The sequence below is a fragment of the Bidens hawaiensis genome, unplaced genomic scaffold, assembly GCF_021521415.1.
Source record: "Bidens hawaiensis isolate Kalapana, Puna unplaced genomic scaffold, B.hawaiensis_p1.1 tig00070415_1, whole genome shotgun sequence".
Lineage (NCBI taxonomy): Eukaryota > Viridiplantae > Streptophyta > Magnoliopsida > Asterales > Asteraceae > Bidens > Bidens hawaiensis.
The window spans coordinates 16,270-39,060 of NW_027502378.1; the positions used below are offsets into that span (position 1 = coordinate 16,270).

The 22,791-nt window shown below is 40.2% G+C and overlaps 1 protein-coding gene across 1 annotated transcript; it reads right to left on the reverse strand.

The window, feature by feature from the left end:
- Positions 1 to 17,180: 17,180 nt before the first annotated feature.
- Positions 17,181 to 19,996, reverse strand: LOC143605623 (putative serine/threonine-protein kinase WNK3). The gene is made up of 6 exons (XM_077081670.1): positions 19,865 to 19,996; positions 19,611 to 19,768; positions 19,239 to 19,425; positions 19,065 to 19,169; positions 18,422 to 18,980; positions 17,181 to 17,618 (listed from the first exon to the last, which is right to left on the reverse strand). Exons 2-6 carry the CDS (start codon positions 19,752 to 19,754, stop codon positions 17,447 to 17,449), a joined length of 1,167 nt encoding a protein of 388 aa, XP_076937785.1. The 5' UTR covers positions 19,755 to 19,768; positions 19,865 to 19,996; the 3' UTR covers positions 17,181 to 17,446.
- Positions 19,997 to 22,791: the final 2,795 nt, after the last annotated feature.

Sequence of the window (22,791 nt, forward strand, 5' to 3'; positions counted from 1 at the left end):
GGATTTCTTCTTCCTGGTTACAACTGTACTCCCTTCGAGTATATCACTGTTTAGAACTTCATTTCTCGGTTTTAGATAGGAAACAACTTTTGCTTTCTCAACTTCATGACCAACTATCATGGTACTTAAAGCAATTCTTCCATCTTCACTTGATGCATGCTCCCTCTCGAACTTAACGCCTTCATTTGTTCGTTCATTCGGATCACCCGAACTTTGCATGAACCTCATACAAACTCCAACATCAACTTTGTTGGTTCGTTGATCTTCAACGTTTTCTATTCCACCGTGACAACCCGTAACATGAGACGGAGCTATCTCCTCGTGCACTTCTTCCAACACGGTTTCTCTTTCGTCTTGTTCGGTTCCAGTCACGGTTACGTCTTGGTCAACCATATTTTCTTCTTCAACCATGATTTCCTCACCATATAGATTCAAAATAACAATAGATTATTCTATGGTTACCTTTAACTGTAACACCCCGACCAAAGGCGGATTATACATCGGGGCGCCACATATTGTTTCATTACTCGTGACACTATTGGGTGTCAATATTTAATAAATATATTCATTCACGCATGCGCAACGTATACATAAGATATAAATAAACCAACATAAATCAATATATTATAAATCAAAATATTCGAACAGCAATAACTTGTCTTGATACATTTTAATCTAGGTCCAAAAGTAAAAACGTCCTATGTGTCCACAAGCTCCAAAACAGCTACTGCAAACCTGAACATGTGTTAAAATAAACGTCAAACACTTGCGTGTTGGTGAGAAATCAAGTTTAATACAATACATAGATAACAATAAATCTGCGCGCAACACGTGTATGTCTGGTGTTTAGCAAGGGTGCAATCAGATTGTGATCAAGCCTAGATAGATCATAGCTCATAGTTCATAGTTCAATCCGTGCTCCCAATTGAGCACAAAAACGAGAAAACATCTGTGCAAGTGTAAACAAAGAAAACCGTAAACGATAGGTCTCCCGTGTTCATCTAATGGATCCATGAAAACTTCGGAATAGGCCGAACAAAGCGGTTAATGATACACACATACAAATAAACAGCCAAGTAAACGTCCTCAACACATGGGATACTGCGCGACTAAAGTTCATAAACAAGTTTAAGACTCTAAGTTTGTATGAACACATGAACATCCCAAAACATTAAAAGCAAAAAGGGATTAGGTACGAGATTACTCACTTGATAAACGATGCGGTGTAAGATAAAGCAAGAACCAACTTTAAACAAGCACAAGTTAACCTATAATTAAAGATTATTGTTTTAATGATTTGTTTTTAAGTCTTGATTATAAGTTAGCATAAGTAAATTATTATATATAATATATATATATTACCGGAAAAGCAGGGCAGAACAGGGAGGAAGACGGAGGCAGAGAGGGAGGCGGCAGAGAGAGTAAGGAGCAAGAGAGAATAAGAGAGATTAAGTGTTTTGTGTGTGTAGTGTTAGGAAAAATAATACTATTATTTATAGGAAAACCCTAGGAGACATAAATCCAGAAAAAGGGGAAAAGGTTCCAAGACAAACAGAACAAGACAAAACAAAAGATAACAAAAGATATCAAAAGCAAGTAAAAGATATCAAGAGATATGGCAGCTGCAGGGGACAAGATAAAGCTGTCAGGGAACAGTAAAAAGCATGGGCGGGTCAGATAAAGGTACTGGTCAAGCATGGCAAAAGCAGATCTCAAAAGATAATGTCAGTCACTTTATCTGCCAACCAATGGGGTTGGCGCGCATGCTGCGCCGAAAGTAACTTTTCAGACATAAAGCAGATTAGGTCAACCGCTCAAAAGATAAGACAACACAAAAGCAAACGGCTAGATTCAACAGAAAACTAAAAGGGTTTAGCGCGAGAAGGCTAAGGCGCGAAGGCAGACACAGAAGGTCAAGAGAGCGCGAGCGCGAAGGCAGACAGAAACAACCTTAACGCGTCGCGGAAAGAACTACATTCCTAAGCGCGTCGCGGGAAGAGTCACATTTCTTAGCGCGCCGCGGGAGGAACTAGAATTCCTAGCGCGCCGCGGGAAGAACTATAATTCTTCGCGCGTCGAGGGATGAACTACGATTCTTAGCGTGCTGCGAGAACTACAAATCCTTAGCGCGTCGCGGGAAGAACTCCCGTCCTTCGCGCACTGCGAGAAGAATTACAATTCTTAACGCGCTGCGAGAAGAGTTCGTCTCGCGTATCGCTGAAACAGGTGGTCTTCACGCAGGATTCCTTGTAAGGGAGTCTGGCGCGTGGAGCTGCGCAGACAACCTTAGGCGGGAAGGAACAAAGGACAAGCAAAGAGTTAGAAGAAAAAGAGGGAAACAAGGCGTAAGGGCGGGACGGCGACAAGAGGGAAAAGAAGGCGGAAAGAGAGAAGGAGAGGGACGGCGGAAAGAAAGAGAGAGAGAGGCGGGAAGGAAAATATATTATTATTATTAAAAGTAAAATATAAGTATAAATAAATATTAAATCAAAAAAGAAAGAGATCGGGTCAGAGAAACGGGTACCTGGGTCGGGTCGGATCGGGGCAGATGTCACAGTCTCCCCTACTTTAAGAAATTTCGTCCCGAAATTTATCTCGAAGTAGGTTGCGCAGAGAACAGGTGCGGGTACTTGATCTTCATTTGATCTTCCCTTTCCCATGTAAACTCGGCTCCGCGCTTGGACTCCCAGCGAACTTTCACGATAGGGATACGACTGCGCTTGGTTTGCTTAACCTCGCGATCCATAATCTCAACAGGCTTCTCAACGAAATGCATAGATTCATCAACTTGAACTTCATCAAGTGGAATGTGAAGGTTCTCGTCAGCTAAACACTTCTTGAGATTGGATACATGGAACGTTGGATGCACATTTCTGAGAGCGGGTGGCAGGTCAAGTCTGTAGGCAACTTTTCCTACACGCGCGAGAATCTTAAATGGTCCAACATATCGAGGAGCAAGCTTACCTTTCTTCCCAAAGCGGACGACACCTTTCCAAGGCGACACTTTGAGGAGAACAAGATCATCAACTTGAAATTCGAGAGGCTTTCGCCTGCGATCTGCGTAACTCTTCTGTCGGCTTCTGGCAGTCAGCAGATGATCACGGATCTTGGCGATTTTATCGGTTGTCTCTTGAACAAGTTCGGGTCCTGTGATTTGAGTTTCACCCACTTCGCTCCAACAAATCGGGGAGCGGCACTTACGACCGTAAAGTGCTTCAAATGGGGCCATACCGATACTGGAATGATAGCTGTTGTTATAAGAGAACTCGATCAAAGGCAGGTGTGAATCCCAATTACCTCCAAAATCAAGAACACAAGATCGGAGCATATCCTCAAGAGTTTGAATAGTTCGCTCAGACTGACCGTCAGTCTGAGGATGATACGCCGTACTCATGTCCAAGCGAGTTCCTAGCGCAGATTGGAGAGATTTCCAGAAGCGAGATATAAAACGGCCATCGCGATCGGATATGATGCTCAAAGGAGTACCATGGCGGCAGACGATTTCCTTGACATAAAGCTGCGCGAGGTGCTCAACACGGTAGTTTTCACGAATGGGCAGAAAGTGAGCAGACTTAGTCAAACGATCCACTATTACCCAAATGCTATCATGTTTGCTTGCTGTCAAAGGTAACTTGGTAATAAAGTCCATCGCTACACATTCCCATTTCCACGTAGGAATTTCTGGTTGTTCGAGCAAACCAGATGGGCGTTGGTGTTCAGCTTTCACTTTAGAACAAGTCAGGCATTTAGCTACGAACACAGCAATATCCTTCTTCATACCGGGCCACCAATAAGTAATGCGCAAATCCTTGTACATCTTATCAGCGCCAGGATGAATAGAATACCGAGATTTATGCGCTTCACTCAAGATATCGGCGCGAAGATTCTCATCAAAGGGAATCCAGATGCGATTAAGATAGCAGAGAATTCCACTCAGATTAGGGACAAAGTGTGCTTCCGCGCCACACGCTAACTCGGCGCGAAGGTTACCATTACTGATGGATGCGCGCTGCGCGTCACGAATACGCGATTCAAGGTTGCTTTGAATCGGCGCAAAGTGAAGATGCGTGCGCGGCAAAATACAGTTAAGCTGGCAGGGTTTTCGGCTGAGCGCATCGGCTACCACATTAGCCTTACCAGGATGATACCGGATCTCACAATCGTAATCGCTGATGAGTTCGTTCCATCGGCGTTGTCTCATGTTAAGTTCCTTCTGATCAAAGATATGCTGAAGGCTTTTATGGTCAGTGTAGAGGATACACTTAGTACCATAAAGGTAGTGTCTCCAGATCTTTAAGGCAAATACAACTGCACCAAGTTCGAGGTCGTGAGTTGTATAATTCTTTTCATGAACCTTAAGTTGCCTCGATGCGTAAGCGATAACCTTGCCTCGTTGCATAAGAACACAACCGAGACCTTGGTTGGAGGCATCGCAGTACACGACAAAATTATCATTACCCTCAGGTAGCGCAAGAACAGGAGCTTCACACAACAAACGCTTGAGCGTTAGAAAGGCTTCTTCTTGCTTCGAGCCCCAAATATACGGTTTACCTTTGTGCGTTAGAGCTGTTAAAGGCAAAGCGATCTTCGAGAAGTTCGAAATGAAACGCCGGTAATAACCAGCTAAGCCCAGAAAGGAACGGATCTCGGAAGGAGAGGATGGCGTAATCCAGTTCTTGATTGCTTCAATTTTGGATGGGTCGACATGAATACCCATCTTGTTCACAACATGACCAAGAAACTGTACTTCATCAGACCAGAATTCACACTTGGAAAGCTTAGCATAGAGTTGCTCGGTTCGAAGCTTTTGCAACACCAACCGAAGATGTTGCTCGTGCTCGGCCTTGGTCTTAGAATACACCAGAACATCATCGATAAACACAATCACGAATTTATCCAAGAAAGGCCTACACACCCGGTTCATTAGATCCATGAAAACGGCGGGTGCGTTGGTTAAACCGAAGGACATGACCAAGAATTCAAAATGGCCATAACGAGTTCGAAAAGCAGTCTGGAACATCTTCATCGCGGATGCGCAACTGGTGATAGCCAGAGCGGAGATCGATCTTGGAAAAACAAGAGGCACCTTGGAGTTGATCAAAGAGGTCGTCAATACGCGGTAAGGGATACCGGTTCTTAATGGTGAGTTTGTTCAACTCGCGGTAATCGATACACATGCGAAACGAACCATCTTTCTTTTTAACGAACAACACCGGAGCACCCCAGGGCGAAGAGCTAGGGCGAATGAATCCTTTAGCAGTCAACTCTTGAAGTTGGCTGGCCAATTCTTGCATCTCAGCGGGTGCAAGACGGTAAGGAGATTTAGCTACGGGGGAAGCACCAGGGACAAGATCAATACGGAACTCAACTTCACGAGCGGGAGGGATACCAGGAAGATCATCAGGAAAAACTTCAGGGAAATCACGCACAACAGGGATATCGCGAAGCTTCTTCTCTTCAGCAGGTTTGACCACATGGGCTAAGAATGCAATACACTTCTTCCGCATAAGCTTTAGGGCTTCGGCGCAAGACATAAGCTTAAGACCACTGGAGGGTTTTTCGCCGTAGATGCGAAGATCACCGTTTTCTCGAGGTATGCGAATCATCTTCTTGGCGCAAATAACTTCGGCGCGATTATGCGAGAGCCAGTCCATACCAATAATAACATCAAAGCTCCCAAGAGGCATGGGGATGAGGTCGATCAGAAAATCGTTTTCGTTAAGGTTAAGCGTGCAATCCTTAATCACCGAGTTAATTAAAACAGTTTCACCATTAGCCAATTCAACTGAAAAATCTTCCTTTAAGTCGCCGCGCGGTCGCGCAAGCTTCTGCTCGAAGGCGCGAGAGATAAAACTTCGATCGGCGCCAGTATCAAAAAGTACAGAAGCATAAAATCCGTTAAGTAAAAATGTACCATTAACTACGTCATTATTCGCTTGCGCTTGGTGCGCGGTTATGTTAAAAGCTCGTCCACGCGTTACTTGGTTTGAAATCTGGTTCACCGGATTCGCTTGCGTAATCTGAACTTGTAGTCTCGGGCACGCGTTCCGGAAATGACTGGGATCACCGCAGTTATAGCACGACCTGGGTCGTGGGTTTTGGTAGGTTGGTTGTGGGTTCTGCGGGTAGACTGGTGGTGTTGGCGCAATTGGGTTGGCGAGAGGGACTCTACAGTATTCGGCAGAGTGACCAACGCGGCCACATCGGTTACATTGTCGACACGGGGTTTGGGTTGGGTGGTGAAGTCTACAGGTTGGGCAAAAGGGTTGATTTCCTGTGTAAGGTTTCTTAGGTGGCGGAGCAGGGAGTGCGGGATTGGTTAGGGCATAGTTGTGGACTATAGGAGGTGTTGGGGAGGCTGACAGAGGGTTAGGCGCGTAAACTGGAGGTTGATAAATGGGTTGCTGGGTAATGGGCGGGTTGGTAAGCGCATAGGCCTTGCGCCTGCGCTTGAGGTTGTTACGGTTTGAGGGTTCAGGTTTGGTTTCTGTTGGTTCAGGGACAGTCTTGGTGGGTTTGGTCTTCTCAGATCCCCGCAGGAACAGGGTTCCTGCTCTGACATGGTTGTCGCTGAGCACAGCGGCCAACTCGATGGCGTCAGAGAGGGTAACTGGGTTTCTAGCCCATACAGAATCTTGAATTTCCATGGGGAGACCCCCAAGGAATTTCTCAATGGCTCGGCGGGAAGGGGTAACAAGGTGAGGGACAAGCAGGCTTAGTTCATGGAAGCGCGTCGCGTACTCGCGCGCTTCACCGCTGTACTGCTTAAGATTCCAAAATTCCTCCTCCAGGCGCTTAACTTCGTTGGGAGGGCAGAATTCTCGCGTAAGAATTTCCTTGAATTCCTCCCATGTCATGCTAGAAGCAGCCTCTGCGCCACGCGCATGAGCTACTCCATTCCACCATGTAAGCGCTCTGGATTCCAGGACACTGGAAGCATACAGGGTTCGTCTGTCTGAGGGGCATTGGGTGTGGAGGAAAGTGTTTTCTATCTTCTCAAGCCACTGGAGCATCACGGTGGCTCCTTCAAGACCTGTGAATTTTGGAGGGTTACCCGCGTTAAAGGACTTAATGTTATAACTGGAGGTATTATTTTGGCTCAAAGCTTGGGCTATTGCGGCGGCCATTTCCTGGGAACGTTGCTGTCTACGCATGCGCGAGGCTTCTCTTTTCTGAAATCGGCGAGATAGCGGAGGCATTCTATAAAAATTTTAATTTTAGTTAATATCTTGGTTTTAGCACAAAGTATAACCTCGAAAAGCTTGGTTTCACGGAGTTAGATACTATCAAAAGTTAAAGTAAAATAAATGACCCTAAATGCAGACTTAATAAAGGTAACAAATTCGAATCAAGAATCGACAATTCATGTATCACCATGACTTTCCGAATTCCCAATTTAAAATATACGAGCAAACGAGTATTGAAGATTGACGATTCATGTATCACCATGACTTTTTCAATCTTCAATATAAAATATACAAGAAAATGAGTATTGGAGAGTGACAATTCATGTATCACCATGACTTTTCAAGTCTCCAACCTCAGAACATAATCGTAAATGGGAATTAAAAATCAACTATTCATGTATCACCATGACTTTTCGGATTTTTAAACCCAACAAACGAATATGTAAGTAAAATCAATAAAATCGAAATTCAACAAAAATCGAAATATCGCGAAATAAAACCTAAAATCATATACTGCGCAAGCATATTCATAAATAACGAGTAATTAACAATAAGCGCGCAAACATGAGATTTCTCTCATGCGCGAGAAGGGACTCTTAGGTATTCTAGGCCGTTACGTCTAACCACCTATCCTAAAGTCAACGAGCTCTGATACCAATCTGTAACACCCCGACCAAAGGCGGATTATACATCGGGGCGCCACATATTGTTTCATTACTCGTGACACTATTGGGTGTCAATATTTAATAAATATATTCATTCACGCATGCGCAACGTATACATAAGATATAAATAAACCAACATAAATCAATATATTATAAATCAAAATATTCGAACAGCAATAACTTGTCTTGATACATTTTAATCTAGGTCCAAAAGTAAAAACGTCCTATGTGTCCACAAGCTCCAAAACAGCTACTGCAAACCTGAACATGTGTTAAAATAAACGTCAAACACTTGCGTGTTGGTGAGAAATCAAGTTTAATACAATACATAGATAACAATAAATCTGCGCGCAACACGTGTATGTCTGGTGTTTAGCAAGGGTGCAATCAGATTGTGATCAAGCCTAGATAGATCATAGCTCATAGTTCATAGTTCAATCCGTGCTCCCAATTGAGCACAAAAACGAGAAAACATCTGTGCAAGTGTAAACAAAGAAAACCGTAAACGATAGGTCTCCCGTGTTCATCTAATGGATCCATGAAAACTTCGGAATAGGCCGAACAAAGCGGTTAATGATACACACATACAAATAAACAGCCAAGTAAACGTCCTCAACACATGGGATACTGCGCGACTAAAGTTCATAAACAAGTTTAAGACTCTAAGTTTGTATGAACACATGAACATCCCAAAACATTAAAAGCAAAAAGGGATTAGGTACGAGATTACTCACTTGATAAACGATGCGGTGTAAGATAAAGCAAGAACCAACTTTAAACAAGCACAAGTTAACCTATAATTAAAGATTATTGTTTTAATGATTTGTTTTTAAGTCTTGATTATAAGTTAGCATAAGTAAATTATTATATATAATATATATATATTACCGGAAAAGCAGGGCAGAACAGGGAGGAAGACGGAGGCAGAGAGGGAGGCGGCAGAGAGAGTAAGGAGCAAGAGAGAATAAGAGAGATTAAGTGTTTTGTGTGTGTAGTGTTAGGAAAAATAATACTATTATTTATAGGAAAACCCTAGGAGACATAAATCCAGAAAAAGGGGAAAAGGTTCCAAGACAAACAGAACAAGACAAAACAAAAGATAACAAAAGATATCAAAAGCAAGTAAAAGATATCAAGAGATATGGCAGCTGCAGGGGGCAAGATAAAGCTGTCAGGGAACAGTAAAAAGCATGGGCGGGTCAGATAAAGGTACTGGTCAAGCATGGCAAAAGCAGATCTCAAAAGATAATGTCAGTCACTTTATCTGCCAACCAATGGGGTTGGCGCGCATGCTGCGCCGAAAGTAACTTTTCAGACATAAAGCAGATTAGGTCAACCGCTCAAAAGATAAGACAACACAAAAGCAAACGGCTAGATTCAACAGAAAACTAAAAGGGTTTAGCGCGAGAAGGCTAAGGCGCGAAGGCAGACACAGAAGTTCAAGAGAGCGCGAGCGCGAAGGCAGACAGAAACAACCTTAACGCGTCGCGGAAAGAACTACATTCCTAAGCGCGTCGCGGGAAGAGTCACATTTCTTAGCGCGCCGCGGGAGGAACTAGAATTCCTAGCGCGCCGCGGGAAGAACTATAATTCTTCGCGCGTCGAGGGATGAACTACGATTCTTAGCGTGCTGCGAGAACTACAAATCCTTAGCGCGTCGCGGGAAGAACTCCCGTCCTTCGCGCACTGCGAGAAGAATTACAATTCTTAACGCGCTGCGAGAAGAGTTCGTCTCGCGTATCGCTGAAACAGGTGGTCTTCACGCAGGATTCCTTGTAAGGGAGTCTGGCGCGTGGAGCTGCGCAGACAACCTTAGGCGGGAAGGAACAAAGGACAAGCAAAGAGTTAGAAGAAAAAGAGGGAAACAAGGCGTAAGGGCGGGACGGCGACAAGAGGGAAAAGAAGGCGGAAAGAGAGAAGGAGAGGGACGGCGGAAAGAAAGAGAGAGAGAGGCGGGAAGGAAAATATATTATTATTATTAAAAGTAAAATATAAGTATAAATAAATATTAAATCAAAAAAGAAAGAGATCGGGTCAGAGAAACGGGTACCTGGGTCGGGTCGGATCGGGGCAGATGTCACATTAACGGACTCGACTCTGGCACAACTTCCTGACTTGTCCACCAACAGGAGTCTTCTTCAAACCATTCATCTATCAGGTTCGGTTTGAATTCGGTGTCAGCTGTGTATTTTCTTGAACCTCGGCCATATTAGCCTCCACATCCCACGGTTCTTCTTCTTTAACAACAGCTGCATTACCTTCCTCCTTAGGCTCTCGACAGTATTTTGCCATATGCCCTTTTTGTCCACATTTATGGTACCTAAAAGAAAACTGTTTTGGTTGGTACCTTGATTCCTTTTCTCGGTTCTCTTCGTCCGATAAATCTTCTTCAGAGTTGTCAACCCGGCCCTTCCGGTTCCATTCTCTCTTCTTGGGTCGGTCACGTTTCTCATTCTCCCAATATTTACTCTTACCTTTCTCGCCATAACAGTTGTGATTTTTACTAAACCGATGCTTCTCCTTCCTTCCGACATACAAGGCTTCACTCTCGGTTTTAATCGACACACCGGCTAACTGTTTTGCCAAGGCTTCTTGTCCAGTAAGAATATTTTCGAACTCGGTAATACTCGGTTGGGTCGCACACCCTTGAATAGCGGTAACGAAGCTACGATACTACGGCCTTAAACCGTGGATGAGTATCCGCTTCATACGAGCGTCGCTAACCCAAGACTGTGGATCGAGTTCTCCAATCTCGCGACACAAATTCTTGACCTTGCGAAAATATTGTGCGATCGGAAGATCACCTTGGGGAATCGTCATTAACTCACCTTCAACTAGTTGCAATCGAGCATCGTTCTTCTTCGTGAATAAGGTCTCCAGCGTATCCCACGCTTGCTTTGGGTATTCGAGATCTTGAATGTGATCAAGAACATCATCATCCACTGTTGTCTTGATGATAAACATCGCACGACCCGCTTTCACCTGCCACTTCCCGATACTACCGTTAATATCGTTTGCAGGTTGTCTCATCTCGATACCGTTCGTTACCTGCCAAAGATCTTGACCTTGAAGATACGATTTGATGCATGCCGACCGTTGTTTGTAGTTGATTTGACTCAACTTCTTGATTCCTCCTACCATCTGTAACTTTGCCATTGTTTCTGATTCTTTGATCTTCTTCGCCGCGACCAGATTCTTTCTTTAAAATAAAATAACAATTTTTTTTCTTGTCCGTTACCTTCTGATCCACGCAAAAGTAAGACAGTAGCAAAAGAAGTTGATGTCGGCTTCTTTCTTGATCAATAATGGCAACACAAAAGAAATAAATTCTTAACTTTTTCTTGAACGTGGCAAACAATTATTTATAGCCCACCATGAAAATAAATGCCTTCTTGACCACAAATAAATCACAAAGTGAATTTTGTCTTTTCCTGTGGTGGTGCAAATCGTAGGGTTTTAGGAATTGAACTTTGATCGAACACAAGTTTCTCTATGAACTTTACTCGCTTCTGGATACCTATCAAGGATGACTCTCAATCAAACTGTAGCCTCTTATTTACTCCTCAAAGCGATACTGAACCGTTTCTTGACCACGATCGGTTTCTTGGCCTCTTATGTCTTTGATTGGAACTACTACCGCAATCAAGACTTACCACCAATCGGAAACACGAGCCTGGATCGTTAGGCTCTGATACCACTTGTTAAACTTTAGACAAGCGAATCAAGAACACCAAAGACGATATTGCATAAAACGTTATGCGACTCTTTCCATTAATAAGAAAAAGAACAAATATTTTCTACTCTTTCTCTACTCTCTTCCTACGTTAAACAAAAGAAACTTATGATGGGTTTATATAACACCCAATACCATACTCCTACTCAAACTAGGAAACATAAACATACTAGACTTCTAATTTATTCAATAATAAATAAAAGATAATTATGACACCAAGTTATTCAACTTGGTCCCTGAACTTTGGATCTCCACCGAACCGCCCCTTGAGATCTTCCGTATCAACCTTATACTTTTCGTATTAACCATTCGGGTCCTTCAAGTTGGTGTTGCACCAAGTTTTACATGTATAACATAGATTGAGAGGGTGGGATGAAAAATAGAGAAGGTTGTGATGTCCTGACTCCTGAGGTGTAAGCGAATTGAGAATGATGAATGACGGATATAACACAGCCTAATACTAGCCAGTGTTGTAGTAATCGTTAGTCGGGTGGTAGGGTGGGGACTAACGATTAATTAGGATTAAGTTAAAATAATTAGGATTAATCGACGATTAATCATCGCCTAATCGGGATTTTTAGAACCATAATAGTAGCCAACCAACCCAATAACATTTCGACCTAGATCTAACATGAATAGCGATGACATATTAGCACCCCTAACCAACTTAATTACGTACATTTCGGTGTAGATCTAATTAACAATGATACTAACACGTCGAAATGGGACCGACAAGAAAGCTAATGAGGCAAAGCATGTCCGGGCTTAGTCAAGATTTTCTTCATGTTCTCGGTTTCAGAATACATCATTTTGATTATTCATAGCGTTGTTCTTATATGGTTAACGCATCATGTCTTTTGTCAATATCAATTCTTCTTTTAGACATAATTAATTCAAACTTGGAGACTTATTCATCATTCTAAAACCACTAATGTCTTAAACATAGGTTCTTGTACATATACATATCATAAATATTCAACTAATCATTAATTTTTCACTTACTTTTGGATATTTAGTTCATTCGCCTTTGATAAATGACTCTAGCTAGCTAGCATCTAATCACCATTGCCTTTTGTTTTGTTGGATTCAACTGCATTAGATGCCAGACAACATGGCAATATTACTTAAGACGTACCACTTTTCAAAACTATTTAGAATGATTAGAATATTAATATTTAATTGAAATTGAAATAAAATTTGTGATACTCAGTTATCTTATAAAGTCAAAATAGTGGGACTTTGTTAAATTGTTGTTGGTTACAACTTACAGCGTTTGTATAGTACTTTGCATGAATAGTTACATATCGATCAGTATACAAAGTTAAAATCAAACAGACACTTCAACCCTCGTGGGCGTAGGCTAATCCGTCCTTGTATTCTAGAAGAACGTGAGACCAGTAAAAGGAAAAGATGTCACCTAAAGATGTATTGTGAAAAACCTTATATGATTAACTAATTTAGACATCTAATTAACATGCATGTTTTCTTATAGAGAAAACTAGTTCAACACCTAACTTGTTCACTTTTACATGCCTCGGTGTTAAGCATACATGACGCATTTATACTTAACGGCATAACTTATTGTAATCATTATGAATTGGTCATTTAATGTAGAAACGATTACCAATCCATTGTTCAGTTACGACCATTAGAAAGTGATTATTGGTTAATAAATACTATCAATCGATCATTTAATCAAATCAAGTCATTGCTAAGAAAACGATTAGAGGTCAGAAGGGATTAGAAGTTATGATGTTAACCGTTAAGGAATGTTGTCAAGAGAAAGTTGAGTAAACTCTGTATATGAAAAGGTTATATATATTATTATATCCTTGGTTTGTTGGTTATGTTGACGGGTCAGCGTAGAAAAGGCCCACTTGATTTTTCTTTATGGGCCCTCGTTATGTTGTCTTTCACGCGACGCTTTGGCCCGCGATTCGTAAAAGATTCAGGTCCCAAGGCGTGCTGTTTGCCTATATGTGTAGTGCCTTTCATGCTACGTGGAAACTTTTGATTGGGCCAGACTCTTATATTGACTAAGAAAAAGTCAAAAGACTGTGTACCCTTTTGGCCTTTTGATATCTTATACTTTAGTATCGTGTGCTTCTTTTAACACATGAGATCATGGCACTTAAAACATAAAACATGCATGCTAACGTCATGTTAATCAACAAAATCATGTATCAAATATTGTTTGTGTTAAATAAGTGATTTTTGACGGGTTATAATGGAAAAACAACATTACAAGATTTGAACATGAAATCTTTGCTAAAAGAAATATGATGTTTATCCGCACGTTACTTCTTAGAATTTATTATGTTTATTTGTTTGTGTATACAATTTCGTAATATAATTTATATAAACTAGTTTCAATTATATGAGGAATGAAAATACTCATCGTTTTTCCTTTTTTTTAAAGACTCCTGATCCTAATCTAATCTTAATAATCATAAATCATTAGTATTTGCGCCTTGCAAACAGATTTTGATGTTTCATCTTTTAAAGCTATTTGGTGATATAGTTGTCAAATATGTTGATTGTGACAAAGGTCGAGGCATGTTATGTAGAATGGTTTACACGTAAAGATAGAGACAACAAATAAATCATGTCATTGATAATGAAGTACTTGTTTTATTTTCTATATGATAGATCTGCATTATTGATGGTAAGAGGGGAACATATATAGATCCTTATAATTAAGGAGTTTTCTTCTTTTATCCGTGTTTTTCAATACATATAAGGAGAAACCGTGTAAGTACATTTGAAAACATAAAGTACTTACAAATCCCGTAACTTTTGAAATTTAGAATAAACATAAAGGATAAAATTTGTAATTTATTCATTATTTTAGGGATGTGTTATTCATACACCCTTTATAGGGTGTATATAGAAAATAAATGTGTGTTAAAAGGGTGTATGAATATCAAAAAACGGTGTGTGAATAACCGATTTCTTATTTTATATTGAGCATAATAGCATCTTAACTTTACTTTTAATTAATGCATGAAAGGTATATGGGAAAGAACATGTGTAAAAGTAATTAGTTGACTTATATGCCAAAAGATGATTAACCCTTGAGAGATCTGCCCAATCTTTGTCTATACAAACATGAACAATGTTAACACCCTTTTTACAAAGTTAAAAGGCTGAAAAATACTACTACTTTAAACAAGTTGTAACTTTGGTCAAAACACTTAATTTATTTAATTTCAAATTATTTGCCATAGTTTCGGTTTTCCACAACGTGATATGACTGTTTCAATGCTACATATATATTTTCAACATCCACTGACTTTCTAAATTCATCAAACGAAAATTCCTTAATTCGTCACTATGTTTAATACACACACTAATTATATTTTGGTACTTTGGTTATAATTATTAAATAAAAACATAACTAACTTACAAGCTAAAAAAACACAGACACACACATATCCACAAAGATACCCTTCATATTGTTTTTTCTTAAAAAGAAAAGAGTCACAGCTTTAGGGTACCATGCTTTCACCTCAGCGTGTGTGTTTTCTTTTCTTTCTCCTCTTTTCACTTTCACTGTCACTCTTAGAAACATGCACAGAACGCTCACTTTTGCACTTGCATGCGGGAATATAAATATATATGTACATATGCATACATTACATATATATATATATATATTATATACACATGTACACATATATATGTTATATATATATAGAAAAGGGTTCAAATAAAAAGATGTTGTTTCCTAGGAATTGTAAGAACCAATATAATTTTGACATTTGACATTAAAACCTATGGTAAAAGGACAATTATAGGAAACTATGTCGGTTATAATGGTGAAAGAGTAATTATAGGAAACTATGACGGTTTTTTGTAATTTTAAATCTCAACCATTGATTGATATGATCCAATGGCTATGATTTATTCCTAGTCATCCTAGGAAACTATTTGTTTTTAGGATAACCCTCCCCTATATATATATATATTAACATTCTCTATCTATAGACTACTGCTATATAAATGCACACACACATGTCACATATATAGCATAAGCCAGCTACACATTCCAAATGCCTTTGTTTGAAGATCATAAGATGTGGTATTCAGTGTTATGAAACTTTACATTCATGGGATGATCGGTCAATGCTATGATCGCAGCGACAAGGCTTGGAGATCGCATGTACGCGTGATAATATGAAAACGGGTATACTTTATCATGTATCCGAGATGGGGAATCAAGCGTTGTTGGTCCGATGATCACCCACCTTTCTAATTTTATTATTGTTATTGTTTTTATTACGTACTATATATATAGAGAGAGCATGAAAGGAATTAACACTTTTTTTTTCATGTATTTTAGTTAGGAAGTTTGTGTTGCAATTTGCTTGTGTGAGGTTTTTTTTGGTATGATGTAATAACTTTGTTTAAACTAAATAAAAATAGTTGATCTTGTGTATTCATTCTACTTTCAGTTTGCGGTTGTTACTTTTCAAGCTACCTGTGATTAGTGAATAGTGAACCGTGCCATGTTCTAAACTAATTAATTAGCCCATAAGCGAGCCAATGTGACATAAAGATTTAATCATTTGGTTAATGTTAGCTTGCTTATATGGTCCTAAATCCAATATATACATCAATGGTTGTTAACAAGAAATGGATCGAAGATACGAGTATTGGAAAATTATTAGGGTTTCGGAGAAAAAGATATTTACTTGCCTTAATTGTTTTGCTTAGATTGCTTGATTTGTTGATATGTTTGACTTGTGAGTAACACATTGTTGAATTATATGCTTTAGACTAACTGTTGTAAAATGTAATACGTATCAATGTGTTACCAGTCAAAACATATCAACAAATAGGTTAAATAGGTTAACACAAGAATGAGAGGATATTGTTTCTTTGTTTTGTTCACGTCACACAAAAATATTAAGAGATCATATCCATAGGCGAAGATCATAACCGCTACTGACAAACTAACAAAACTAGTTCGAAAAACTAACCTACTTAACTAACTTGTAATTATAGCACATGTGACATAATTCACTGATGGTTAACTTCGACATCTTAATGGTTCCCCGCAAGCTCAGAGGCAAGATTGGTGTGTAGCTTGGATTAAATATAGACTGATTTGGTAGAATTAAACCCCTTTGTCAGAATATATGCAAGTTGATTAGTTGTAGATACATAACCAAGCTTGAGATTATGCGTCAAGACCATGTCTCTAATGAAGTGTAGATCAATGTCAGTATGCATTGTGCAATGATAAAGTAGCTCTAGTATTGTCACACTAAAGAGCATGTGAGGTATATGAAAATAACTTTTACTCGTGGATGATGCATGATCTGAATATCGACATCAAAATGAGCTAGAGCACGATACTCTCAAACAACGATCGTAAGGATCAAGGACAAACAACCCAATTAGCATTGAATATCCATGAAGAGTAGTAGATGAGCGAGGGGTTGTCAACCCATAAGGTTTCTAAGCAAAAGATGTTTGCGAGCCACTGGTTTGCTTCAATTGCTTGATTTACTTAATATAACGAATTGGTATACTGTATGCTTTGGAATAATAACTTCAAAACTAATTAACATCCTATATTAGCAAAATCAGATTCAATATCTTAGCAACGCAAAACCAAACAATCAAGTGAGAATAAATTTTGGCAACCACCACAAACTGATCGAATAGCTCGAGTTGCCTAATATCTACAAAGTCCTTCAAATTTCATAACTAAACTCAGCTATCCAAAACATAAAATCAAACCTGTTATTGTTAACAAATAATCATAATCTACTCTTATATACACGCATTCACTCCAACTCTCTCCAAAACTACACGAAATATGCAATGGTTTCTATTTGAAACGCCTTTGAATGTCATAAACCCACGCCATCATTTCCCAAACTTACAGCAATGCCCATGTTTGGCGTTGTATAATTGATCCCGGTTTTGAACTTGTGCTTGAATATATTTCCAAGGTCGTCATGGTTTTCTGCTTCAGGTTGTTTATCTTCATCCTTCATAACAGTGTGCATGTCTTCGGCTTTTCTGGGAACAATTTGAAATCATTTAGCATTTATCATGAATGGGTCAATACGGGTATATATGCAACTTACAACTTAAATGGATCAAATAGCACCGATAAAACGGATAGGTAAAAAGGGGAACATGCTAGTACAAAATATTTGGGTTATTACTATAAATATAGTCGTGTGATTACACGTAAAGTATTAATAATTTTCTTTAAAATGCAGAAAAACACCAGGCAAGGGCCTTCATAGGATCAAGGAAGGAATTAAAAAACCAGTAGAAGTTGGATTCGAACATGAGACCTTGGCTAAAGAGAAATCAGTAGGGGTGTAAATGAGCCAAGTCGCTCGTGAGCTACTTGAGACCGGCTCAATAAAAGCTCGATCGTGCTGAGCTTAAATGAGCTCTAGCTCAAGCCTGAAAATAAGCTTGTTTAATAAATGAGTCCCATCATGAGCTTCACTTATTGAGCTCAAGCTGGCCCGCGAACCTAAACGAGCTTATTATTTATATTCTTTTTTATTTGATGTATGTACAATAAAAAATTATGATAAAATAACTAAATAATATAATATACTATTAAGCTTATATATAAACATAAAATAAAATAAAATAAAATAAAAGGTATATAAATTAATAAATAGCTAAAAAAACGAGCCGAATCCGAGCATAGTCGAGCTAAGGTTATCCCCCCCCCCTTTCAGGCAGTGTTGTCACGCGCCAAAGATAAAACCGTCTTAACCCAAACCCGTTATGAGCCATAACCCAGCAATCCATGACCCAACGCGTCAATCAAGATTGAAAAAACCGAAAAAACTTACGAGTCAAAAGAACAGTCAACATCTGTACAATTCATATCCAAGATACACGCTTTCAAGATCTCAACTTTATATGCGTTAACAACTTCTTTTCGAGTTTCGGGAGGAAGCTCCATCAAGATATCATGTACTCTCAATCCATGTTGTTTCTTCAGTTCATCCAACTCTTTCTTCTGCTCCATCATAATATTTTCAAGTTTCTCCATGATAATATCCACATCATCATGTCTCAAGATTTCTTCCATTCCTTCACTCGGGTCACCATGGCTCGAGCCCTGGTCTTCGCGTATGGGCTCGAGTGTCAAGCCATCGTTTTTGGGTGCAGCATTCCAATATTTTCGACCTGAAGGCAATTGTTCAAGGGATAAAGATCCATGAGAGTTGACTTTGTGATCTGTTGCTGACCAATCAGGAAAACATGACTGAATTTCTGATTCAATCATTTCAGAAATTGCAGTTACATCTTGATCTGTTAAATCCAGTTCTTGGACCATTTCTTTAGCAACAGCGGCTGGAGTATCGAGTTTGATATCAAATGGGAAATGAATTGTTCGAGCATGGCCTGGCACACAAAACAAAATCTAAACTTTTTAATTTGGTCAAACAGGCCGGGTCGACCCGTTACTAAAAGATATAGGCAGATGACCTGTTGTATCTTCCATATGTAATTTCAAGAAAACTGTATTCGGGTCTCCCATTTGACCTTTGACCGTGAAATCCCGAGCAGTGTCAAGATTCTCAATTTCATCATCTAGAAAATCCATTAAAGAAATATCAAATAAAATAAATATCTTGGAGGTGGCTTGAAGATATTAATTACCTAGATAGAGACTGGATTCTGAATGTAAATTAATGTTTTCATCATCATCATCATCATTTCCGTGCAGAAACGGATCCATCAATAAATCCTTAGCGCTTAATCTATCCGAAACGTTGCAAATACATTTTTCAATTAATGATTTGACTTCAGGATCATTTACTTTTTCTAATGAAGCTGGTTTCACACCCTAACAGAATAGAAGCAAATTGTATTTAATAATCCAAGAAATTAGTTATCCAATACTTCACAAGCTTGTAATTTGTAAATTGCTTTTAGGCATATAACGCATATAGACATATATCTCGCTAATTGTTGAATATAATCTATGACAAACAGAATAAAAGGAAAGGACAGCTAGCATAAATCACTTACTGATGTCACTTTCTTATATATTTGAGCAGCATTTGCACATTCGACATATGGATACTCAAATGTAACCAATTCAAGTAGGCACATCCCAAAGGCATATATATCTACAAGTTCATTATAATCTTCTTCATAAAGCTCAGATGCCATGAACTCTGGGGTTCCTAGATATACAAAACAAAAATGGATGAGGTGGCAGGTTGGATAGCGGGTCGGACCACGTTCGGTTGACCCGCAGACATTTTTAAAAACTTACTCACCAATCACACTATGAGCAGAATGAGCTTGGCGAAGAATGGCAGCTAATCCAAGATCACCAATCTTTACCTCACCTTGGTTCCCGTTAACAAAAATATTGTCACATGTGAGGTCACGATGAATAACTGGAGGGTCATGACTATGAAGATACACTAATCCTTCCAAAATTTGTTTAAACCATTTCTTCAATGCCCGCAAATCCACATGTTTATGCTTCTTCCGGTACCTACCATATCTCTAACATGGTCTTTAAATATACAATTATAAATTCCTTAATGACTTACGAGGTGTTTGGATTTTGTGATATCTGATCATTTAGAGGTCAATTTCATACTAGCTGCAACAAAACTGATTCTTAAAAGGTAAACTAAACATAACCTAATTTCAAAGAAATTTACTTCCATCTCAAGACTCGTCTCCTTTTTTCACAAGAACTTCCTTTTCGGTTATTATTACAACTGGTTTTTCAAAATCACATGCAAAACGCACATCCAAACACCCCCTTTGTAACAAAACAGACAGTTGGAAGTAAATGAAACATACTGTCGTAATGTGCCAGATGTGAAAACCTCGGTGATAAAGTTGATATGCTCGTTCGTTGTATCAACCCAAGAGTTGTAGAACTTGATAATATTCTTGTGCTTGAGTGTTTTGAGCAAATGAACTTCAGAGTATAAACGATCCAATTCCTCAGGGTTCCTCAAGAAATTAGAAAACTTTATTTGATTCCAAGCTACTTCAATTCCTTCCAGTTCATCAAATGCTCTGTATCTAAAATATGCGATATGTAATCAAGGATTTGATAACAGTATCAATCTATTTTACCATTCTCCTATTCTGTCACAACCAATTTTCTTGCAAAAATGCCAAAAGAAACAATATAATTTGCATTTATGAATATGATTGCTACTTTGCTAGCTTTATTTCTCACATTTCTACAGTTTGTCCAAAATCGCTGTTATGTTGTGAACTATAATGTCCTTTTTAAGGTACTTTACCTAAAAATAGTTACTTGACAGAAATAACCAAGTGTAAATGGTTCAAAATTTGATCAACTTAACTAGTATTCCTTAATTAACCCTAAAACAATGAGTTAAACTATAAATTATGAAATTCAACTTAGTTTGCAAAAGGGGGCTACGACACAGCTTGTTGCCGTAAGCTTGGACAAGAACGCCGGGAAGGCGGACTCAAAATATATTTTTTTTAAATCATAAACGAGGGGGGCCGGGCTCAAATTATTGGCCGAAAACAGATAAATTTATACTAACAAAAATTTTCAAGTGAAAAACAGCTAAATTTACACTACTGTGCAAAGAAGGGGGGCCACACTATACTTCGCCCCTAGCCGTAATGTTAATTAAAAAATAAATAAAATTGCAATATATCATGTAAAATTGTGTAGAAATAATATGAATTAAAGGATACACTGTTTTGCAAGCTCCTTTCCCTAACACTTCTTTATACTGCAAATCATACAAATACAATATTCATCCAAAACCCGTAGGTTTTCGACTCAATCTAATAGCCTACCTACCGGGCGCCAATACAATAAAAGATAAAGTTTGCGCATGGGCTCATTATCTGATGCAGAATCGATGCGAGAGGGAGAATCAATATGGGAGAAGCGGGGATTGAGAGCTTTCAAGAACCAGTGGAAAGGAAAGACTTGTTCCCTGCATTCCTTTCTTTCCAAAGAGAGTCATTAGTGCTAGGGCATAAAAGCTTTGATTGAATGAACGCCACCTTGGTTGTATTGTTTTCAAACAAATCCAATGTTCGCCATGCATGCGCGCTCAACTCCCGCCATGCATGCGCGCTCAACTCTCCGCCATGCATGCGTGCTCAACTCCCGCCATGCATGCGCGCCCAACTCCCGCCATGCATGCGCGCTCAACTCTCCACCATGTATGCGCGCTCAACTCCCGCCATGTATGCGCGCTCAACTCTCCGCCATGCATGCGCACGCAACCCTTCGCCATGCATGCGCGCTCAACTCCCGCCATGCATGCGCGCTCAACCCTTCGCCATGCATGCGCGCTCAACTCCCGCCATGCATGCGCGCTCAACTCTCCGCCATGCATGCGCGCTCAACTCCCGACATGCATTCGCGCTCAACTTTCTGCCGCTATGCATGCGCGGCCGCGGATCACCACTCCGCCGCCATGCATATGCGACCTTGGATCATCATTCCGCCGCCATGCACGCGCGCCCGCGGATCCTCACTCCGCAGCCATGCATGTGCGCCCGCGGAAACCACCATGTGAGTTCGAAAGATGACTCTATGCCTTTGGTTTTGTGTAGAAGACTCCGCCGCCATGCATGAGCGCCCGCGGAAACCACCATGTAGGTCGTGCCTTTGGTTTTGCGCAGAAGACTTCGCCGCCATGCATGCGCGCCCGCGAGTCACCACTCCGCCGCAATGCAAGGGCACTGCGGAGGATCAAGATTCTGCTACCATGCATGCGCGCCACCGGAGATCAAGTCTCCGCTTCCATGCATGCGCAGTGCCGAAGATCAAGACTTCGCCACCATGCATGTGCGCCCACGAGTCACCACTCCGCCGCCATGCATGCGCACTACCAAGGATCAAGATTCCGCTGCCATGCATACGCGCCATCGGAGATCAAGTCTCCGCTTCCATGCATGCACACCGTTAAGGATCACCCACCACCTCCGCCGAGGAGCCGCGCCTCTAACTTGTTAGATCCACGGAGTCCGCTTGTCTGCACCGCGCTTGATAAAAAGCAAATTTTACAAAGTATAAAATGTCCAAGAAAGTTTATACACGTGCGAAGGAAAAACCCGTTTATAACCGCAATCCGGGTATCAACACCTGCGGGTTGGCAACGCCACCCACGGATCATAGCCGCGATCCGCGTATCAACAACTGCGGGTTGGCAATGCCATCAACACCTGCGGGAAGAGA

Coding starts and splice junctions, on each gene's coding strand:
- LOC143605623 (XM_077081670.1), bottom strand. CDS start 19,754: ATGGCATCTGAGCTTTATGAAGAAGATTATAATGAACTTGTAGATATA. Junction 19,170..19,238: donor AGAATCCAGTCTCTATCTAG/GTAATTAATATC, acceptor TGGATTTTCTAG/ATGATGAAATTGAGAATCTT. Junction 18,981..19,064: donor ACATATGGAAGATACAACAG/GTCATCTGCCTA, acceptor TTTGTGTGCCAG/GCCATGCTCGAACAATTCAT.